Source organism: Oreochromis aureus, linkage group 20 (assembly GCF_013358895.1).
Source record: "Oreochromis aureus strain Israel breed Guangdong linkage group 20, ZZ_aureus, whole genome shotgun sequence".
Lineage (NCBI taxonomy): Eukaryota > Metazoa > Chordata > Actinopteri > Cichliformes > Cichlidae > Oreochromis > Oreochromis aureus.
In genome coordinates this window covers 28796500-28819631 of record NC_052961.1, presented here as the reverse complement: position 1 = coordinate 28819631, position 23132 = coordinate 28796500, and the positions used below count along the sequence as shown (strand labels likewise).

Here is a 23132-nt window from a genome sequence, read left to right as displayed (position 1 = left end):
ATTGTGAGATGTATGGGAACATTTCTGATACATTTATATGCAATTATAACTTGTAGCATTATGTGTCAATACCCACTTGCCATATTGTGGAATAATACTAGAATAATAAAGACATATGGCAACTTTTGTAAAGCGATATGCCGCATAATGTTATATAATGAATAACTCAGTTGTCTGTAATGAAATGTATTCTTTACAGTTACTTCAGGAATAGTATTACACAATGCGTTCAATATTTTTTTTCATTATTATCATAATTTATCTCACATAGTGTTATTAGCTCATGTTCAGAGAATAAAGACCCTGTTTTTTTCAGCTATTTTTTTTTAAATAAATGCTGTCTGAGGAATACAAATATAATATCTATATACATTATAGCCATGTGTTGCCGGGTAAAAATCTGTCATAAAGACGATACAGCGCCATAGAGATCCTTGTTGTTTCTTGGCTGCTAGAAAGTGAAACTAGCGGTAAAAAGGCACAACTTTTACTTTGAAGGTCATAAAAAGTTGTATGATAGTGCACTGAAAACCTTGTGCGTTCTCAATCATCCAAGTAAGTAAATCTCCAAACGTTGATTCTGTTCATCTGGACATAGTTTTCAGTGGGAGAAACGTTTCATCAATCATCCAAGTGACTTCTTCAGTCTCACCTGACTGCAGGTTTCCCCAATCTTATGAACAGTACATTTGCATAATGACTGAAACCAGCCCACTGAAAGAACAATGGGCTGTGAGGTCAGTTCCTTCATCATAATTATGCAAATTCTCATGACCATTGATCAACATTGTCTGTATGATCAACTCGGTCACCTATTACATCTCCAAGTTTCTGGCTTCGATCCTCAACCCGCTTTTAGGCAGCTCTGAACACCACATCCAGAACACTTTGGATTTTGTTGAGAAGGTGAGAGATGTCATTATGGAGGCAGATGAAACCATAGTCTCGTACGATGTTACATCTTTCTTCACTTGCATCCCAGTCACGGAAGCGTTGGCGGTGGTTCGTAAGAGATTACAGGATGACCCCAACCTCAGCAACAGGACCACTCTCAGCATCGACCAAGTGTGTTTGCTTTTGGAACTGTGTCTTCATTCCACCTACTTCACATACAAGGGTCAGTTCTACAGGCAGAAACATGGGTGTGCCATGGGCTCCCCAGTTTCACCCATTGTGGCCAGTCTATTTACACCTACAGGCCAGTGGACACTCTTTCAATGATGAGGATGTACACATCCTGGACAGGGAAGAACGCTGGTTTGAGCGCGGAGTCAAGGAGGCCATTTACGTGAAAAGGGAAAGACCATCTCTGAATCGAGGAGGGGGCCTAAGGGTACATCTGTCACCATTTTACAATGCTGTCATTGCAGCCATTCCCCAAATCTCTGTGAATGGTACTCATGGCCATTGATCAGTGGCCTTGATCAGTGGGTCTTGATCAGTGTTGATCAATGGTCATGAGAATTTGCATAATTATGATGAAGGAACTGACCTCCCAGCCCATTGTTCTTTCAGTGGGCTGGTTTCAGTCATTACACAAATGTACTGTTCATAAGATTGGGGAAACCTGCAGTCAGGTGAGACTGAAGAAGTCAATTGGCTGAGTGACGAAACGTTTCTCCCACTGAAAACTCAAACAAAGTTTGGAGAGTCCTTGAGAGTATTTTGGTTACAGATGTGGCCGTCAAGAATTTGTATACAAAACACCAACTTGTCTGCAAACAGTTGCCAACTACTTGCTAAGTGGTAGGGAAATTATAAAAAGGGCACAAGCTGGAAATGGACACCACGTGCCGTCAAAGTTAGCAAGTGTTTGCATCCATGTCCGGCATCTTCCATGAAAACTATGGGCGACTGCAGCAATGTGCTATTAACCAAAGCAACCACAAGGAGAGTTTTGTGGCAATGCCCTCTGTGAATGATTTCACCCAGTGACAGCCAGCAGCGTCTCAACAACAATACACATATTTGCCTAGCAACTGGAGGCTGCCAAGGGGTTGACAACCAGTCTCTTACCCTGTGTGACTGGGACCTTACCGGCCTTACTTTGATGACATGTTCCAGCATAAATACCTGTCAGATTCGGACATTTTTCAGATCCAGAGGCAGAGGAGGTTTATGTATCTCCATCTGTCGTTATCTATCTTTGAGTAAAATCCATCAGTGTTACTGTCCTGCTTAGAGTCACTGCAGCAGCTCCTGCACTGACAGTGAGGCAAAACAAAGGGAAAATTTACTTACGGTGAGTGCCAACCATAGAAGTGATAAATAAAGGCAGCATGAAATCAAAGAAATGGGATCAGTTGGAAATTGGTATTTTCTCACAACACAGAAGACTGTGTACTGACCTGGAAAACACACACACACGCACCCACACACATACACACACCAAATGCACAGTCCACAGCTTCTGGGAGCAGACGCTCTCTTTATATCCTCAAATGCATACATTAAGATGGAGATGTACAGGGCTTTGTAGTACAAAGAAATGAAAAAAGGGGAGCAAGGAGCAGGCACATTAACCGGAACACCTGTACGTTATAATGCAACCAACTGCAATCACCCCTAGTAAAGTATCACCGTGGCGACTATTATTTTTGCAAACGACTCGGAGAGATGTTAATCATCTGCAGACTGTAGCTTGATGTGTTTGGAATGTGTTTTATTTTTTATTTGTATTCTTTTGGAAAAATATTACTGGCGTTCATGTTATTGTGTCCACTTCTTCTGCTTCTCTCAGACTGATGCCTTTTGTGCTACTGCTCCTCTACAACTCCTTAGAGTAAGACCCACAGAACAAAAAATACATTCGTTGGATATATATATCTATATGTATGTATGTACATAATTTTAAATATATCAAGCATTTCTCGGCAAATAGCACATCTGGCCAGCCAAAGCATTTCATATCAAAATATAGTCGGTTTAGACAAGGATTCAGAAATACATTTAATCACACATAAATCGATTTTAATTACAGAATTTTAACTTATGTGACAATACTGTTTCAATTTCAGTTTCAATTATATTTTATCCCCAATATAAATATCTCTATGTACTAAAGAAAAGACAAGAAGGAAGAAAGGAAAAGGTGAACCCAGGATTAAAATGAGATCCAACATCTGTAAAATCCCAAATGCCTCCTTTTTGCCAGATGGTGAGCTCTGGTCTGGGCGTGTCCCAAAAATATACAAGAGTATGAATAATGCATCGGATATGACTTATTTCACAGTGTATCTCTGGATGTTCCTACCCACTCACGCATACAGAAAAGCATACACACACAAGCACACGTGTACTCACATATTCACACACAGACAGATGCAAACATGCACCCACACCCGTGCGCCCACGCACACATACACACACACACAGTATAGATCATTAAAACAAGCCAGGGGTCCACATCTGCTAAATGCTCCCGGTTGTGTATACAAGATGTGTGAGGTTCATTGACAAAAACTACTTTTCTAGTCTATGTTGGCACCACATAAAAAAACCAAACAACATAAGGTATAAGCTAAGTCATCCAAAATGTCCACATTTCACCATCACGATCTCCATTCAGTGAGCAAAGACAGTCAACTCATTTGTCGTCTCTTCTGTGACTTTCATGCTATTTCATAATGTCCGTCCCGTTATGTGTATGCAGGGACATTGGCGGCTATGGCCTTGTAAAAATCTCACCCGGCCAAATGACAGAAAGGTGTTAAAAGCTAGAATCCAATGGACAATATGGCCTGCCTCAACCTCTGTAAAGTCACGACTCGAGCAATGAACTGTCATTAAAGAAACTTGGCTGGAATATAACCTTGGATTGCTTCATGGCGGCGATTGTAAAGAAGATGAAGGGGCTGACTTTTGAAAGGCCTTGTGACAAGTCTAAATCAAGCCACAAAGGTATAAAAAGAATCTTCAAGGAGCTGTCCCCTGCAGATTGGGCAGTGGCAGACAAAAAGAGAAAAAAAAGAAAGGCCTTCAGTGAATTTTCCACTGGTTGTTCTGGGGTTTCTCACAGGGATTTTGTTCCATGATTAGTCCATGAAGTTGGGTGTGATGAACGTTCAATGCTGATGTTGTTACCATGCTGCCCTCGTGGAGTTTTCAGACGTGTCAGGTCTCTCACTGCGGTGACTGGAGATGTTGTGGGTTATTTTATCTTTTATTTTTTATTATTGAAGGTCAGAGCCGATGTAAGTTTTGGGAGCCTCATTGGTGAATGGACAACATATCTTGGGTGTAATGACTGGCCTCGGTTTCTTTAGTAACATAGATGTCAATGAACCTGCAGCAGAAAAAAGAAAGACAAAGACAAGCGTGAGACACTAATTGTGAAGTTAGATCGTTTCAGACATGCGCCTTGTTATGCAAATGTGCAGATGATTTTCCTGTTCTGTAGCATTTTGAATTTTATGTCAAATTTCACCATTTTCCATGAACCTAATACTATCACTTTAATAGCAGCAGCACAAAGCAGCCTTTATTGTCTCCTTTGCCTTCTTGTGAAAAATTAACTTTTACTTTAGTAATCTAAATTAATTAGCAGATCCCTAGTGTAGTAGTTTACACACTTGCCTAACAAGCAAAAAGATCTCCGGTTCAATCCCGGGAGGAGACACAAATCCCTTTGGGGTTGTGTCAGTAAGGGCATCCAGTGTAAAAATCTGCCATATCAAACATGTGGAGCTACCTGCTGTGCTGACCCCTTGCGAATAAGGGAGCAAGTCAAAAGCAGCTTTAATTAGATCATGGTTCCTGTGCACAGAGGGAAAAAAATAAACGCAGTCTTGTTTTTAATCATGTAACAACTTAATTAGCGTTTTCACTTCAGTAAAAAAAGTAAAAATTGTGCCCTGATTTTTTTTTTTTTTTTTTTTTAGGGCATTCATTGCCTAACTGTGAGTATCAGAAACGCCTTTTCTTGGTGTCACATTTTTGTCAGGGCCAAACCGCAGTCCTCATTATTTTTTGAATCAAAAACAAAAGCAGTTTAGTTAACAACAAAAACAGCCAATATACAGATTTAAAGGTGTTAAAGGGAAAAAAACTGCAAGACCAGCACCACCACCACCCACCGACTTCCCTCCTTCCACTTTAATTTTCATATTTTATCCATGTCAGCTCCAGAAAAACACTTTACATACAGAATATGAGCCAATTATGAATTTAACGAGAGACTCAAATTAAGGTCTTGTCATTCTTTGCTCGTGCATTGTCTGACATTATGAAAACAGGCATCAGGACTCTGCTTTAGGCACACTTCAACATTTGTTTTGTTAATTCCATCAAATAAACGACAAAATTAATGAGGAATGTATTAATAGAGTGTCCCTCACACTCAATGGTAACTGATTTATGCTTTGACATCCATCACCATTGAAGCCTGTGAGGGAACAGGAAACACTTTTTTCCTGGATATAGTTACCTCTTTTCTTTTCTTTTGAAATCACTATTGCTTCCAGTGAATAAACACAGCACTGGTGTGACTCCACAGTTAATTATGCCACGTCTAAAAGGTAAAAAAAAATCTAATTGTATGAGTTATGTGAAGAAATGGGTTCATATGTCATATATTCTTTTCTAGGTGGAATACATTTCACCTGCGGTGAAATTCTGCAGTTAATGGCTTAATTTAGCCAATCATTCGATCAAAAAAACCATTTGAATGATAATAGAATTCTGCCATGAATATGTTATATGGATGAATCCATAAATGTTAATACATAAATGATTCAGGGTGACAGTGGACAAATGTGACACCCCAGGACTGACCATATAAATCATTCAGACGCTTAAATATGAGTTGGCAAATCCACACAGAATTGCACAAATTCCCAGGGCTGGCAAATAAATATTTATGACGCCCCCAATTCCCCCTTTTCTCCCCGTCTTTGGTAATTGTGCGTGATTCATTTTGTTTTCTCGGTGGAAGAGGGAAAATCAATCTTAGAATATTGGCTATGAGACACAAGGCATGCAGATTCCAAATGCCTGCTTTGTTTTTTTGTTTTTGTTTTCTGTAGAATATAAAAGGTTCAGATATATTCAGTCATGTTCTCCAAAGAAGAATTCTGTTTAGTCGTTAGTTCATTTCCTTGTTTTTGGGAGGAGGGAAGTTTCTGGATGTGAAGTAAACCTGAGTCAGGCTAACTTGCTACCCACTCCACTTTACTTGCTGCCTTCAAAACAAGTGGTGCTGATTTAAAGTATAATTCTTTTCTTCCTCTTTTTTGAATCTATTGTGAAACCTTTTGTAGCGTTCCTCTTGGTTACTAAAAACATTCTTCCATGTAGACATGCTTTCGATGTATGTCCTGAGAGAAAACTGAACTTGAACTTGAACCTTGAAGTAGCCGCTCCCTTTGATGTAACCACAGAGGGGCTCTTTACTTTCAGTTCTTATGCATTTCAAATAACTGCCAATAACTCATTGCATTGTTACATCAAAGTGACTTAGAAATTGTACCAGACCTGGACCTTTATTCAAGCTCGCCATTGAACGCATTACTGGAAAATACACTATGAATTGCATTTGAGGCAGGGCCTCTTTTATTTGCTGCTTCTTTTTAAAGTTAGTATTTGTGCTTTCTACAAGATCCAGCAATCAAAACATCCTTGGTTTCTTCAAATGAACTGGAAACAGGGTTATGCACTCAACATGCAAATTATGCAAAATAGCAGATCATTACAAAACTCATACTTGCTGTTTTTCCTCTGCATCCTACGACGGCTCCTTGGGCAAAGGCTGGAAAAGAGAAGCAGAAGGTCACCAAGGAAGAGAGGGCCGGCCTTCATTTTATTCAGCTTTCCCTCAGCTTACTGGCCTTAGACGCAGAGCAGCATATGTCCATTTAAAAGCACAGATGGCACATCTTCCAATTATATCTAAGGCGAGACGAAGGAAGCTGAAGGTTATTTTGTTCTCTACCAGATTTTATGACCTCCGAGGACACTGCTTCTCCCCTCAACCAGAAAATATGATCAAGTAATGGCCAACGCATCATCTGCATTAAAGAGCAGAGGACCTCTCTTTTCTTCCATCAGTGGCGTCACACTCTTTTTTTTTCATCACATTAGCTGTGAGGCAGGGTGATAAACAGTGTTCCACTTTATTTCTTTGTGAACGCAACTTCTTGCCGCCCACATTCATCTTAAGGAGGACACGACAACATGCTGTTTTCCCCTCGACCAGAGGAGAGATACAGCTTCCTCGTTTTCTTAATATTGGTGAATGAGCCACTTTTGTGCAGATAATGACTCGGCTAATCATAATCAGAAAGCTAATGGTCTGTTTAGCCAATCAGAGGAGCTAAGGCGAGACGGCTGTCTGGGCTGTGCATTGGCATTCCCAGCAGCCGCTGCTTTCCCCTCGGCTGTGCCAGGCTCGCAGCACCGAGGCAGACTTGGTATTCCGCTGCCTGCTCGGCCAGTCCTTCTGTGATCTGTCTTTCTGTCTGTCCGACCGGCTGACTGGCCCCCGCGCTGTCGAAGAAATTCAGTCCTCTGAAGAGGCGCTGATCCATCACACCTCTCCAGCAGCATGTCATCTAAATGCTAAGTACTTCCACTGCATCTTTAAATCAAAACAAGAAAAGAAATGAGCACGGGGGGCGAGCGGTTGGAGGGGATAAAAGCTTATAAGGGCACAATAGAATCTACCAAGCAAACCCTTAGCTTTTTGATTACATTCATTTTCAAAGGAGAGGAAATGTGGGAGGGGAGAAACTGAGTAAATAAGCATGAGAGACCCTGTTATACTTTTAAATGTCCAAGGAATACAGAGAAGGCATGGTTTTTGCCCCTAAACATCCCTCAAAGAATATAATTTTGTTGTTTTAGTTCACTCCAAACATCATCATATATGTGCCTGAGCCACTCCCGCAATAAGGACTCCCTCCCGCTCCCCTGTCTCCCTGTCTCAGCCCAAGTCTTAGCTATCGATTGGAGCGATTCCTGAAGTCAGGGCAAGTGCTGAGGCGGCAGAAGCGGCCGACACTATTAACTGCTCCTACTAATTAAAAGGGTAACAAGGTGAGTTTGGCCCCACGGGACAACTGTGCAAGAGACGGAGCCGGCTGTTGGCCTGCCATGCACACCGGTAAACAGTGCTTAGCGCCTATGGTGTTTACAAGACAGAAATCCAAGGACATCGAAGACATATTCATCTCCCGCCGGCACAAGGGATGGGGGAGATTTACAGATAAAGAGTGAGAGAGAGAGAGGACGCACACTAACAAGCGCTTTGCTAATTGCTTATGTTGCGGTGAAATTGAAACATTTGGACCTCGTCTCTGAGCTCGGGGTGCCCTCGTTTCATCATCACTTGTAAACACTGAGCACTGTGCATAAATGATAAAGTTTCCCAGTTCAAATGAGGTGTGCAGCGTGGATCTTTGAGAGGGTGCCAGTGGAGATTGGCAACAAAAAAATAATAATATTAAGGGATTCAATTAACATCGTTCCTTATCATCAACACAACATATTTTAGGATCAAAGTATTTTTGAGATACAGTATGCCTCGCATTACCCAAAATAAAATTGTCAGCCAAGGTAGCATTGCAACTCGCAGAAACCTCTGTAGCCGAGACGAAAAGCCACTGCAGGCACGGCAGACGGCTTGTTTGCTCAGTGCTCAAAGGGAAACAATGCAGAGACTGCATATTTGGTGGCACTTCGAGCTGCAAAATTGTCACCAACAGCACAGCCTGCCATTATAGAGAGAGGTGCTATGCTGCGCCATCACTGCAGTAAGTAAGAATCTTTCCCCAGGGGTCTCTCCTAACAAGTGGACTCCTGCACAGGACTTAGCTGGGTTCATCAACCGGAGCCTCAGAAAGGTCCCAGTCATAAGAATTCACTGGAGCTGCTGCTGTTATTAGCCATAGCCAGAGCTTACTGAAGAACCTGGGTGGATGGTTCACACTCATCGTGTGAGCCTGATGTACTGAAGCATCAGAGCATCACACCCAGAGCTGCCTCAGAGGAAAAAAACCTGATTAGTTACCAAACAGCATCTTCTGTTTGCTGCTTTATTTCTGATGTGCCATCTGCAGAAAAAAACCCTCTATTTTTCAAATCTTCTAATCAAGTTTTGGTCTTTAAAGCTGGATTTACTGAATTCATACAAAACAAGCTATAGCCACAAAACTGGCATGATCTGGAAGACTTGAACCATGTGGCATACACAAACGCTGCAGAGAACACAGATTCATGTATTCATTTGTGAAAATGTTAAATAAACAAAAACAAATTCAGAATTCATGTTCAGTGCGAAGTAGAACACAAATCAAGCGCATTTTAACAGCCTGTGTATTGATTTTGATGCTGTAAAGAAATTCATGAGGCCCCCAGAGAAAGATGATAAGACACATTTAAAGTTTCAAATGCTTTGCAAAAAGGCCAGCTGGAATATAAAGTCTTTACCATCAGCTTTACTAAGCCGTTATATTGTGCTTTATGTTAAATTATTAAATGCAAGAATCAGTACATATACTGGTGAAAAAGTGTCAAAACTAAAAACTATATATTATATAGGTTGATGGTGCTGCATGCATTAATTACAATTAACAACATATTAACAAATGTACTTGAAAAACAATGTTCTGTGCTTCTAAATCAGCATTTGAGTAATTGTATTTGCTTTCTACCACTGGAAACAAGCCTGGGGTTTGTTTTGAGGATGACTACAGCATTTTAAATTAGACAGAAATGTTAGCTTGTAGCCGGGTGCATCATGGGGCTGCAGCACTGAACAATTTATTAAAAATACATACACTAAAGATCCAAAGGGCTCCAAAACATCCTAGTTTTGAAACGGGATGCTGCTGAGCCTGCATGTCCGGTCTACGCGAGGGCTTTTCTGCATCACTGTTACAAAACCCCCGTGTTGGTGCCCTTTGGCTTTGACAAATTTACACCAGACAGAACTCTGGAGGCAGGCAGCGTGCAGGCTAAAACACAAATGGCAGTTCAAAGCTTGCCAATGACAGAACTTCAAATAGGGGAGCTGGGTACAGTGTGCTGAAAGTGACAGCAGAAGGGACCGCATTCGCTCTGGACTGAAAAGAGAAGGGGGCAACATGAGCCTGGCAAAGTCAAACTGACAAAATAACTCTTTAATAGATAATGGAAGTACCAGAGGAGGCAAAAACAAAAACACAATGTGTTACTTTATTATAGCATGTAAATGAATACCACAGGAAACACTATAAACTGAGAATGTGATCATGAAGTGTCCTGCAGAATGCCTGCGCAATAACACAACACCTATGATAACACAAATGGCAAAGGAAATGGAATGGTGGGAATATATTAGCTGTTTCTCTGTTTTCTGAACATCTCTATCAATCTAGCCTATTTCAATACATTTTCGGCATCACTCCCCATGCTATCTGCTCAAGACTGATGATCGTGCCACAGCGTGCGACAAACAGATGAGGAGAAACCAAAGAAGCGCATTTTTCTTTTCCGCTTGATAAATAGAAAATCTGCAAATGAAACTGAAATAAATAGTATATTTGCTTATCAAGTGTAACCTCTGTGTACTATGCGTTTGCTCGGCAGGGGCACCCAAGCATTCGAACATCAGTCATTTTATAAATGTACATCCAAAGGCAAAGCAGCCCAGCTACAGTGTGTTATCCCCGATGATCCAGAGAGGGCCTGTCAGATACAATATGACAGGAGTACCGTCAATTCACAAGCAGAAATGGGTATGAAAGCCTGGAGGTGGGCCAGTAAAACATAAAAGCTAGACCCCATGCTCTTTTTGTCTGATGTATGTATCAAAGAAACAACGGCGGCATGTTTCTGTCATTCGATTATGAGTGAATTAAAAAGAATAGTTTTAGTAAATTACAGTTTCTTGTGGCAGACAGCAGTACTACTACAAAAGCAGTGAAAGTTAAACCGTGTTTCTTTCAAGCGAGCACACTAGAATTGATTTCAGCAGTTTGTTTTTGCATTATTGTTGGAATTTTACTTGCTGCTGCACAGAAATTAAATAATTTCGGCACTGAATGAGACTGAAAGCCAGCAGAGCAATGAAGGACATGGTGCGCAGCATGCATATCTAATATCTGCAAATGTTCCAGGCCTGGTTTTTCAGTGCAGTTTGAAAATGCAAACATTTCTCTAATGACAACCAGTTGTGATTTTCTGAATCATTATTTTCTTTCTGTAATAGAACCGAGACCATTTCCTCTTATTGGAAGAACATTTTACTGTATGTTTCCTTCGGAGCCTTTGGCACAAGCAGTTGCTATTAAAAAAAATAACCTACTTTACTTCTCTTATTATGCATTTTATTTGGGCTAAGCTAATGCTGCTGGTCACAGTGCTAATCAAAGAGATTCCATCATCACAACCACCTTTATCTAAAGATGGTGCCCCACTGAGAGTGAGTCGGTTTGAAGAGATTCCAGAGGCGACAAAGAAGAAAACAAAAAAGAAATCATTTACATATCCTAAAAAAAATGCAATCAAATCACATAAAATACAAGTGCAAAGTTATATGCTAATGAAACTGCAAGTAAAACTAAACCAACACTGAAGGACCTCTTGAAATAGAGCTTTTATTCGCAGTAAGGCTAGTTGTTTTGATAAAGATTTTATAGCAACTAAAGCGATTATAAAGAGTTCTTATAAAAATGTAATTACATGTACAGATGAAAGACAGGCAGCTAATGTGAGCCTTCAGCACAGCAGCCAGCTCTGCTGCATTTACTTCACTTTTGAAAACTACTTTACAGAGTATTATGGCGTAATGCAGCTTGTGTGTGTGACACATATATACTCTATTTTTCTACAGAGACAGCACTTCACTATAATATATCAAAACAGCTGCAGTTTTTGGTTTGTTCTTGTTCTTATTCTTTGTGTTATTATTGCTTCAGAGACAGCTATGACATTTTTAAAGAAGGCTACACTTAAATGACTGTGAAAATGTCTTGTATCTGTCTGGGTTTATTAATTATTTTTAAAAAGAAAAAATGCTTCTATGTTCTTTTTACTGTGAATCCTATCAAGACCAAGAGACATCAAGGTGTTGGGACATCTCTCAGTACTTCCTGACCTTCACACTTTGTCTGTAACACCTAGTCGTTGCCTCCAACTGAAAAAATGAGTAATCCTCAACTAGAAAATCTTGAAATGTTCGATTGCGTTGCTTGCTAGCAGATAGCAGTTTCCACGGAACATGCCACCTTGTCTGCAAATAGTAAACAGCTGCTCTCTGAGCATTAGTAAAATTGTGAAAAACAAGATGCAAAGCAGAAATAGACTGTAAAGCAGCTTTGAGGCACAGCTTTTACTGTGAAGGACAAATGTTCTCTGTTTCCATATGAGTTGGCATCTATCATGCAAACTACAAGCAACCGCTCTAATCTCCAAGCAAGCAAATCAATGATAAGAAGATTCTTGCTATAGCACAATTTTAGCAACATCCACGAACAGGTCGAAAATTGGTCAGACATTTTTCCCTCATGTCCAATATGGTAGACAAAGAACTAACTAGAACTAACTAGTGTTAGTTAGCGAACTAGTGTTAGCTAACTAACACTAGTTAGCTAATTATGCTGGAAGCGTGCTCACCAAACTTTCAACTGCTCAGCAAGTCATATTAGCCTGTATGCTAGAAAAGACATTCAGTCCAGTGGTTTAGACTAGTTGAGGGGAAAGCGTGCAGATAGCTACATGTAGCAGACTGCTTGTAGCCTACCTACTAATTGCATAACTTGGGTACTACTCTCAGTTTTGGTGATCTATGAGCATTTCTGGCTGTGGTGTATGACAGGCTGACTTCAAATAAAACACACTCTCTGTGTTAGTGGTAATGAAAGAATACAGTGCTCACAGAAAACGTGTGTTATAACTGTATCATAATAATTCTGGGACAAGAATGAGGGTCTGTGGCACAGGAGAATGATATTCATCTGACTTTAGCTCCACCTGTTATTAGGATAATTCATTTTTGGTGGTTATCGTGAGATTTATCATGTATATCATGTTCTACCTGTAGGGCTGAGATAATACCACCTGCTTCTCATGTTATTTGAATAATTCACTGGTTTGAATGAAATCAAACACACTCGGTAGAATTGTATTCACTGGAAAGGTGAAACGATGTCTCTGCAGTGTTAGTTTTCACCAGCTGTTGGGAAAAATAGAACACCATTTGAGATAGATGACATGCTTTGACATTTTTTGGCAGTGCACCTGAGGCTCAGTTGTACTGTTTTTTTGTTTGTTCCTATTTGGACACAACATCCCTTTCTAGCCTCTTACACTAATGATTCCAAGCCATACAGAGAACTGTCATCTCTACCGCAGGTCTCCAACCTCACCAACTAATCAACAATTTATTTCAAGAAGCTGCAGAGAAATAGTTGTGTCCCTGACAGAGCCTGGGAGTGTGTTGGGCTGCCTTTGAGAAGCAAACTCATTAGAAGTCTGTCTCTGGTCAGATGGGCTGCCAGCACAGCAGTGACCATGGCGACACATGACTTGGCTGCCTGGTCCTTTGTCATAGACACTGAAGCCTTTATAACTGAGGTGCTAGCAAGTGTTACATAACGACACTGTGGAACTACATCATCTGTCCATGTAATTTTCTCACTTCTTATGAAAGAGGTGAGAATTTCATAACTCCTTCATAACTGGACGGGAACATTTGAACTGACACGGTGCCAAAAATCCAGTTTTATCTGTTTGTTTTGCCCTTTGGTGTCATATTTGGAATGTTTTCTAGCCAAACACCTGTTTTTCTTTGCTCTATTTCTCATAAAGGCACACCTTTCACTTATTCCTTCCTGTACAAATCAAGATTTTTGTGTCATGGCATCCTTTCAAAAAGCCAGCAGTGCTAACTGGCTATGATGTCTTTATGTTTACAGCAACACTGGCAGGACTACACAGACTGCGGTGGCTGTTTTTTAAACCATGGCTGACGCTGGAACAAAGAGCACATAGCTGGAGGAGGGCCACCAGAGCAGAAAAAAAGAGAAAATGCTAAAAAAAAAACATGCAAGCTTCTCTGACCTACTGGGTCGCTCAGTGTGTGTACGTCTGTGCATATGCTGTTCATTTTGTAACCCCCCTCATTTTGGCAAAAAATGCCCAACTACGACTGGTCTAATCTCCTCCAGGCCACACACTAGCCCAGCAGTGGCATTTGTTGTGTGGGTGTAGGAAGATTTTTTGGGTATTTTTTTCCCACCAACCATCGAGTTATTGTCTGTGGGTCGAAATGCGCATGAGTCTGCAGTCTGACTATGATCAAATCAGGATTTCAAGTACTTACATTTCATACTTTAAGCTCCCGCTAGCCTGTGAAGTAACAATATTCAGGAAAATAGTCCTATCTTTTTTTTCTGCACCGAAGAAGCATTTCTGATATGCAGAATTTCAACTTGAGCCCATCACTTTGCAAACGCAAAGCATTAGCAAAGGCTGATATTAGAGCTCAGTAGTGCTCTCAACAGAGCTCTCGCCAAGCAGAGAGCAAGTGATGCAATCTCACAAGCCTCTCACTTGCCTAAAAGGAGTAAAACTAATTTCACTGTCCTAAATTCTCCCTGGCTGTCTTGTCAATTTTCCACCTTATGAACATTTCCAGCTTCCGTTCAATAGCACAGACCCCGGCACACAACTGCGCTCTTGTGTAACCCCTCAATTTAAATCCACCCCCCACCCCCCCGTGTCCCCATCAAGTGTATGAAACCAACCTCATAACACCCCGCCCCAGCCCTCCTGAATTGCGCTTTCCACCTTGGAGAATATCATATGTAGACCTTTCAGCAGCTCACTAGTGAAGACAAATTGCAAGCTTGTTTGGAGGGGCCTCTAGAGAGTGATTCATATTAATGGCTACCTGGCAGTGGAGAGCGGGCTGCATATGCAAACTCCATTAGCAGGTTAGGCTGGAGTGTGTGACCTGGCAGTGCCACCGTGAGCTGCACTCACAAGAGGGCGGGCGGTGAGGAGGAGGCTGAGGTGATGGGAGGTGGTTGTGTTTATAAAGAGCTGCAGGTGCAGTGGCATGTGTCTAATATGGGAATGTCTATATATTGCAGTTAAACTGACAAATCACTTAATTAATGTTTATTACAATAGTTAGACTTTTTTTTAAAGGTTTTATTATACCTGTGACGCTGACACTGCAACTCTAAAAATGCATCACGTACAGTCAGCATATAAAAGTGCAATAATTGGTTAATTAAAGTCGACAGTCTAAAGTTTGGACCACACTGCTAAAGCAACCAAAGAGTTTCTCAAGCCAGAGAAATGGGATCTTTTTCCATGACAGCGTCAGCCACCTGATCTCAACCCAACGGAGCATGTTTTTCAGTTACTGAAGATAAAGAGAGGCACAATCAAGCAGCAACAGCAGTTGCGTAAAGACCTGGCAGGGCATCTCAAGGGAGGAAACACAGTGCTTGGTGGTCTCCATGGGCTCGAGACGTCAGTCAGTCAATGCCTGCAAAGGATTTTCAATCCAAGTATTGAAAACAATCTTTATATTTTTTGTTTGTCCAATTTCTTTTGAGACTTTGAAAATGGCTAGGTGGCTGGCAGGGTGTATTTAAAAATGGCTGTTAATGGTTCTTAACGGTTAATGTAATACTTCTGTTAAACCCCTTGATTTAAAGCTTTTAAGCTGAAAGCCACTGTGTGTGTACAGCGGAAAAATGTCTGTCATCCAGGCACTGTATATGGAGCATTAGTGCATAAATTCGTGCATTTTCTTTTATATCACAAGGTTCTTTCAACATTATCATTATTATTAATAATAAATAATTATATAATGCACGAGGATATATACATATATATATATATATATATATATATATATATATATATATATATATATATATATATATATATATATATATATATATATATATATATATATATATATATATATATATATATATATATATATCCTCTTTAGATACTGTATTTGAGGTAAAGAACAAAGAACTCAACAACTAATACTAACATTTTTAACATCTAGTTGCCCCAAAAATGTCAAGTATTGAAAGTAGGGAAGGCCATGGGGTTGTTAAAATAAAAGGAGTTTATCCTCATGGGAGCAGTAGTGTGCAGCATCAAATTAATGGCAATTTGCCTGTTTGATTAGATTTCTGGTATGCAGAGTTTGTATTTTGGCCTGAGGGTGGCTCATGTCCAGAATAGATTATAACATTTATTATCTACATTCGGGCCCGATATTTGAACTAGAGGAAAGGTCACAGAGTACACATACACACACACAAAAGTCCTATTCTTTTTGAGGACTGTGTAGATTCATATAAAAAAAGGAGTTTCCAGTGTTGGCCCGCACAGTTTATTATTTGACATCAGTCAAATAGTTGTTGAGATGTCTTTGTCTGGGCGAAAGTGATAGGCTGACGTCTCCATTGTCAAAACTCCACCCAGAGAGATTTTATTAGATTCTCTTCCTTTTATTTATGAAAGCAGCACTCCATAGAAACTAGCTTGTGCTGGCTGAGCGAATTCATATAGATTTGATAAGTTATTAGAAAGAGATTTCATACTGGACTTAGATATGAAAAAGAAAAAACGTCAGCTTCAATGTATAATTATTCTAACCACATTGTCTTTTATTGGATGCACGGCTTTCTGCATAATTTGCCACCATCAGGTAGATTTGTCACTTCGTTGTATCTGCTAGCTCCACCTACATCAAACCTGTGCACCTCAGCATGAATAAAGAGCCATTATCACCTTTCAGAAAACCACACTGTCTCCCTGAATGCCAGTGTGTAATATGATTATTAACCACGTGAAGACAGATTGTCTCGCAATTAAAACCTCCTCTCTGCACTCTCCTTCTCCCAGATACTTGCAGATGTGGAGAGACAGAGCTTGGCCGCAGGCCGAGAGGCAGCCAAGTCCTCCATCCTGTTCCCTCTCTTCATCCTTCTATCCCCCTCCAGCCTGATCAATCCTCTTTATAGATTTCTCATTTTCATTTATCTTCCAGAATGTGCTTTCCTCCCATTTTAGGTCTTACAACAAATACCTCTTGATACCTCCTCTTTTCTACTGCCAAATCCTTCCTATCCCTGCCCCCTCAAAAATACAAGACAGAAAAAACAAACAAGCAACCCCCCCACCCCGAAAAAAAAGAAACCCACCAACATCACTTCAGATTAACTTCTTCAACAAAAATCTGCTCAGCAACAGCTAATTAAGAATGTGCAGAGGAACACATCATTTGCATTTTTTGTATATGTATGTACAAAAAGCAAAACACTAACCTAAGTGTGCTGTCAGGATACATTACAGCACGGCGGGAATGCATGCGTGAAATCTGTCACAGCTGCCCAGGGCTGCTGGACGGAGGAGGCAGAGGAGCGAACAAGATGAAGAGACATCAAATGAGAGAGATAAGAGAGAGTGAAAATCAACAGAGCCGGTCAGAGGCTGACCTTTGGCCTTGTACCTGACGGCAAGGACAGCGGTCTCTCCTGCTCTGTCCATCTTGTCATCTCTTGCTGACAACACCAAGCTGTTTCACTTGCACTGCCTCTGTAAGTTATACCCCTCTGTTTCTTTCTGTTGACATAATCTTTCCTGAGGCAGATATCAGGCAGTTAAAAAAATGTATTCACTCTACTGGCATGAAGGTACAATCTAACTATTGTTTGTCCATAATTATGAGGCTACTTCTTTGTAAACATATTGAACCACTTACAGTTATTTAAATGATCCAATGAAATCATGTATGTTCTGTCGAATGCAGATAGCTTAAAGGACATGGCATTTCACAGATACATACAAACTGTTCTTTGGCATTGGTGCTGTGACACAATGGGTTTATGCCAATAATGAGATTGGTCTCAGTTCCAATTTGTTGCGCATGGATGCTTGCACAGGACCTCTCGGTCTCATGTTTGATTGTGCTTTCACAATAAATCCTTTTCCTACATGCAGAACTAAAGTCCTGAGTCCAAAGCAAGGTTTTTTTGATTGATGCTCACTGACAGAAATTGTGTTTTTATTAATTTAAAAAAACAACAACTATTTTTCAGTTTAAGATTTGGAGTTAAAAACAAAAAAATCATGTTTTCATCCGAAGCATTGTCAAGTGTTGCTAAGCATTTCTAGATATCTAATGCTACATTAGGCAACAACGTTAGCTGGAGACTGCCAGAATTCTGCCAATCATGTGCAAAGAGCTTGATGATCTTGTCGCCTTTGAAAGCGCTGCTTTGAAAAAAGGGAATAGGTCTGCAACCATTTCCAGTCTGTTGCTGTCTAAAAAGGGTTGCACTTGACTAACTCAGATGGATAGCAATATGTTGGGAATCTGTCTGCATTTTTTAATTTAATGGCAATTATTTGCACATCTTCACTCTGAGAGTGATTGAGAGTCCGAGGGACTGAGTCAGACAGCAGGTGTTTGGCCTCTCCCCAGGCAACCTGTGCAATCCCCTTGTGATCATAAGCGATCGCCCAGAGGTTGAGAGGGTTGCACGTTCAACCTTTGGGTCACTGCAGTTTGTTTTGTTTTTTTAAATTGACGAAAGCCACCAGTTTTTCCTAGTGGCAAGAAGGTTGCTGTCCTATTTTTCCTCTAGTATGACTGAGCCATTAATATGCCCAAAATATGTGACAAAAGCTCCAGTCTCTTGGCTAACAAACAAACTTTTGTCTCTCCAACGCCGTAGATTTTATCATGCATTGGCAGATTGTTAGGCCTCGGTGTCTAATACTGCTGCAGCTGATGCCAGAAGACAACTTGTGCAGATTTCTGTGACAGATCTGCACAATCTGTATTCGACACCCTGGGAATGACAGCGAAAAGTCGAGCAAGCAAGGTAACACTGGTAAATGCAAAAAAGTGGTGCAGAAAAAAAATTAGAAGAGTTATAAAGTCAGCCAGTTGGCTCAGAGATTTAATGACCACAGTTTGGCTCTTTGCTCAAGGAGCAGATGACTAAAAAAAAACTTGTCCAGCCGAGCTTGTCACCAACAGTCGTTAGGCCCTCTTCAAAATTTTCATGAACGTGGGAAGTGCAAACCATTCCAAACTAAAGTATAGAGGACATGTAGCAGTATAACTGGGATCAGCTGACGTTTTTTGGAGGAAGTGTATTTGTTTCCATGACTTGTCAAAGACAGGTTATCAACACCATATCTCCACAAGTCATAGCAGGAAGGTGGCCACCTGCTGAGAGAAATGCATTACATTGAATTGTACAGAAAGAATACAAAATTGCTCCATTTTCATGGAGCATAGAGCTACATAGTGTGAAATTGCCAAGAGGTATAGTGTGAAGCACACAGTAACAGAGAGACCTGTATCCATGGTGACTCTGATGCTCACTAAACAAGCAGTAATGTCTGGAGGGTAGATATTTTTCTTTATTCTTTGCTTTCAAACACATTCATAATGATTATTCTTTTGCACTGATACAAAAAATATATGAAGTTAACCCTCGTGGAGACTAGGAATGCTCCTTGTGCATTGTTTCGCTGCTTAATCAAATGAGAATTAATCAGTGCTCAGTAAGCGATGCAGCACTGGCAGCTCTGAGGCATTGGATGCACTGTGAGAGGAGCCTACAGAGGACCAGATGACACCATATTGAGGGTTTTAAAAATTCAACATGTTTTGTATTCATTTACATCTCTAACAAAGTCAGAGAGAGGTCAGACACTAATGTTATCTGTCTGCACGTTGCCTAATGCTTTGGTCAACATTTTTACATATTACATATATCTGTCTTGCATTTGCATTTGCAGACGTTTTCCATCAGCTTCCACCTTCTCCATAAAAACACAAAGACAGAATAATAACTACAGAACATTTGTTCCAAATGTGTGATTCCCTTGCAGTTCCTAGCTCGTGCGATTTGGTATCAGATTCAGATTTGAATGGCTTCAGATGATTTGTTTTAGCTTTGGGAGCAGATCACTGAGCCTTGGCTAGTGTGTTTAAGCCATAAAATAATCCAGGATGTAGGAAAAAGAAAGTTTTCCACAAGTAGCCCGGGTAATATGGTACACTGCTTGCTTTCAGTGCAAATGTGATACAGCACAGGGCTGATCCAGCAGCTCTGTAGCTGAACATCTTATACTTAGCTGCAGATCAGTAAAAACTAATGATGATTTCACTAATTTCATGAGATTTTCTTCCTACGGACCTCCCAACACGTCTTTGCACCACTATTACTGTATATGCTACAGATTCAGGCTTCAGTGTTTCAAAAGTTTGAATTACCAAAATTCAAAACTCCTGTAAAAGTGTAAAACAAACCAGACTGAGGCCTAAAGATATATAAAAAAAATCTTCAAAGTTTGATCCCACAGAGAGCAGTGCTGCATGAATTTTCTGGCATCTTTGTTCCACTATTGATGCAGTGTTTGAAACCTGGATGCTGACCTGCTGTTTGACTGAAATATACTCCCTGTAGCCCAGGGCTCAGGCTTCACCTGACACTATCGGCTGGCGGGGGTTCGCTCATGCTGAAAATGTAGGCGCAATGCTGTTATGTGCATATGGCGTATATTAATGTCACGTCTAGTAAATTACCGTGACGGTCTTGATGCGACCACTGCCCCTGGTGCAGGTCCAGCCGGATCGGTTGAACAGGAGGCTGCAGACCTCCCCCTCCATGCAGGGAGCCATCTCACACCACTGACGGCTGCGAACAATTCGCGCTGGGAGGCAAAGAAAGACATCAGGTCAAAGAGGTAAATTAGACAGAGAGACAGATTCACAGAGCGAGAGAGAAAAACTGCAGAAAAAGTCAACTTTTTTTCCCCTTAACAAACAAATCTGCAGTTTTTATGCTCACCAGACACAAAAGTAACCTTATATGTTGATGTCTCTAAAAGCCTGTAGTATTTTAATGAGGTTCTTGTTGAACTAGCATGTCAGAATTGCCTGTGGTAGTAACCTTTACAGGCCAGCTGGCGGTCCATAAATTACTGTCTTGCTAATGCAAGCTTTCACTGCAACCGCACAGAAAGATTGCCCCCCCCCCTTCCCGTTTTGACATTTTTTTCTTGGTGGAAATTAAAACATAATAATGTTTCATTTGTTTAAGCTAAATTATACTCTGAGAAGTTGAGTCCAGCTACAGCTTGGCCATAAATTTGATCTTGTTACAAAACACACACATCTTCATTTTTCTTGGCATCATCAGAGAGCAGATGAATCCATCTTTTTCCCCCACTGAGGTCCTAATTAGGTGGAGGCTGTGGTGGTTGTTGTGTTTTACAGGTGTAGACAAAATTTTAGGAACACATAGCAATTATTTGTTTTTAGCCTGCATACCTAACGAGATGATAGTTTTTATACACTGATCATTGTGGCAATATTAGAACGTGACAAATGACATGACTGCAAATTGGTCAAAACACACACAAAACACAGATTGTAATAACAGACAGGGGGGGCCTTTTTCAAAAATTATTTTATATTTTTATTTTTTACATGTGTCTTGTTGTCCAGTAACTGTGGGAGGAGAACACTGTGTTCATTTAGCATGGACAAATGCATTAGTAAAATTGATGCAGCTGCACCATGGGTTTTTCAGTCTACACATTCTTCTTGTCAAAACCTGATGCCAACAAACCCACAATGCAAATTGAACACTAACAGATCAGTGACAGATTGGGAATTGTTGAGGCGGCGATGGTGAATAATAGAAGGAAATGGATTGCAGATGTCTGGTTAGGCCGCTTTTTTTGTTGTTGTTGTTGCACTCAGCACCCCCAGATTTACACTTTCAACCTTGCAGTCTTAAGCCCCAATGGACAGTGACGTTATTTGAGCGCTTCTAGCAGGTTTTACTCAAAAGAAACTACAAACGACATGAGACGCCTCTTTTAAAACAGGCAGCTGTGTTCCCTACACAGTAAACCCACTTATGGAAGCATTTGGTCAACATGTTAGTGGCAGGCTAGCAGCTGTAATTTGGTTTTAGGCGCTCGCAAATGCCAAATGTATTATTTCTGATGTCAGTATTGCTATGGTGCTGGACTTATTGTTTTTAGACTTTATGCAGTTGTGACACAAATGACAGCTGCAGGGCTCTGTAAAGCTTGGATTCGTTTTCAGTAGCATTTTATAGATAGATTAGAGAGAGGAGATTACATATCAGAAAGGCAATAAAAATCAAGCCTTTCTCCAGTCTTCTTAAAGTTATTTGTTGGCAGAAGACGTCAGGCTGTCACAGCGTAACCGAGTGATGCTCCCATTCTCCCGCTGCAGCCTGACTGCATGACATTGAATTAACATTCGCCTGTCGTCGAGGTTGATAAGCACTGATTGTTCTTTACACAGCGTGCTAAAGCAACACTGAAAGGTTATCAGCTCTCTGTGGACCTGGCTGGGGCCACCGCTCCTGCCTACCCACGATCCCCCGGGGCAGCACATTGTGGAACGAGGTAACATGGTGGGCAAATTGAAAGAGAGGAACTACAATTCGCTGAATGTCCGGAGGAGAGCTGATGGTGGAACCGAGAGGGGAGCGGCAGAAGGGGAAGAGTAAAGAGATGCGGAAAGGGAGGCCTTGTGACATTTTGCTGTGAGGTATTCCTGTCCAGGCCTTGTTAACGGTCTGAAATTGGTCTTTGGAGTGTCAGACCCCAACTGCTAGTCTGCAATAAAGATCTGCTGTCTTGTGGTATTTATCAAGCTGGCCGAATAGCACCCTCATGTATGTAACACGGCACACACAATCACTGCTGTGTAAATACAAAGCCATTCTCCCTCAGCAAATAATGGATATTATTTACTCATCGTGGAAGGAGCTGTGCTTTTTTAAGCCTGCTCTCATAGTGTTGCCATGCAGCCAGGGAGAGACAGTAGTTCAACGAAACAATGCATAAACCTGTCGTCGCATCGCACAGAACGAGCTTAAGAAGATAGTTTAGCTTTGCGACTGGATTCTGAGACAAAATGGTCATTTGGCATCATCCTGAGTGGAGAAAAGGCAAATCTAAAGTGACCTTCCTCCTGACACAGCAGCGTGCCGCGGTGAATTTTCATTTTCACAGCTATCCGTCAGGTGCAACAAAGCGTAGATTTATCAGTCAGTTGCAGATGTAGTTTTGAGTACATTACAGGGCCAGCAAAACTCAATTTCCAGGGC

At 40.9% G+C, this 23132-nt stretch overlaps 1 protein-coding gene across 1 annotated transcript in view; it reads right to left on the bottom strand.

The window, feature by feature from the left end:
* Positions 1 to 2528: 2528 nt before the first annotated feature.
* tafa5l (TAFA chemokine like family member 5, like) overlaps positions 2529 to 23132 on the bottom strand; it is a 43544-nt gene continuing 22940 nt past the window's right edge. Inside the window, exons 3-5 of the mRNA XM_031736150.2 lie at positions 20564 to 20691; positions 6701 to 6745; positions 2529 to 4285 (exon numbers count right to left, since the gene is read on the bottom strand). Coding sequence (XP_031592010.1) covers positions 6722 to 6745; positions 20564 to 20691 — 152 coding nt within the window. The 3' untranslated portion in view covers positions 2529 to 4285; positions 6701 to 6721. The remainder of the gene's footprint in view (positions 4286 to 6700; positions 6746 to 20563; positions 20692 to 23132) is intronic.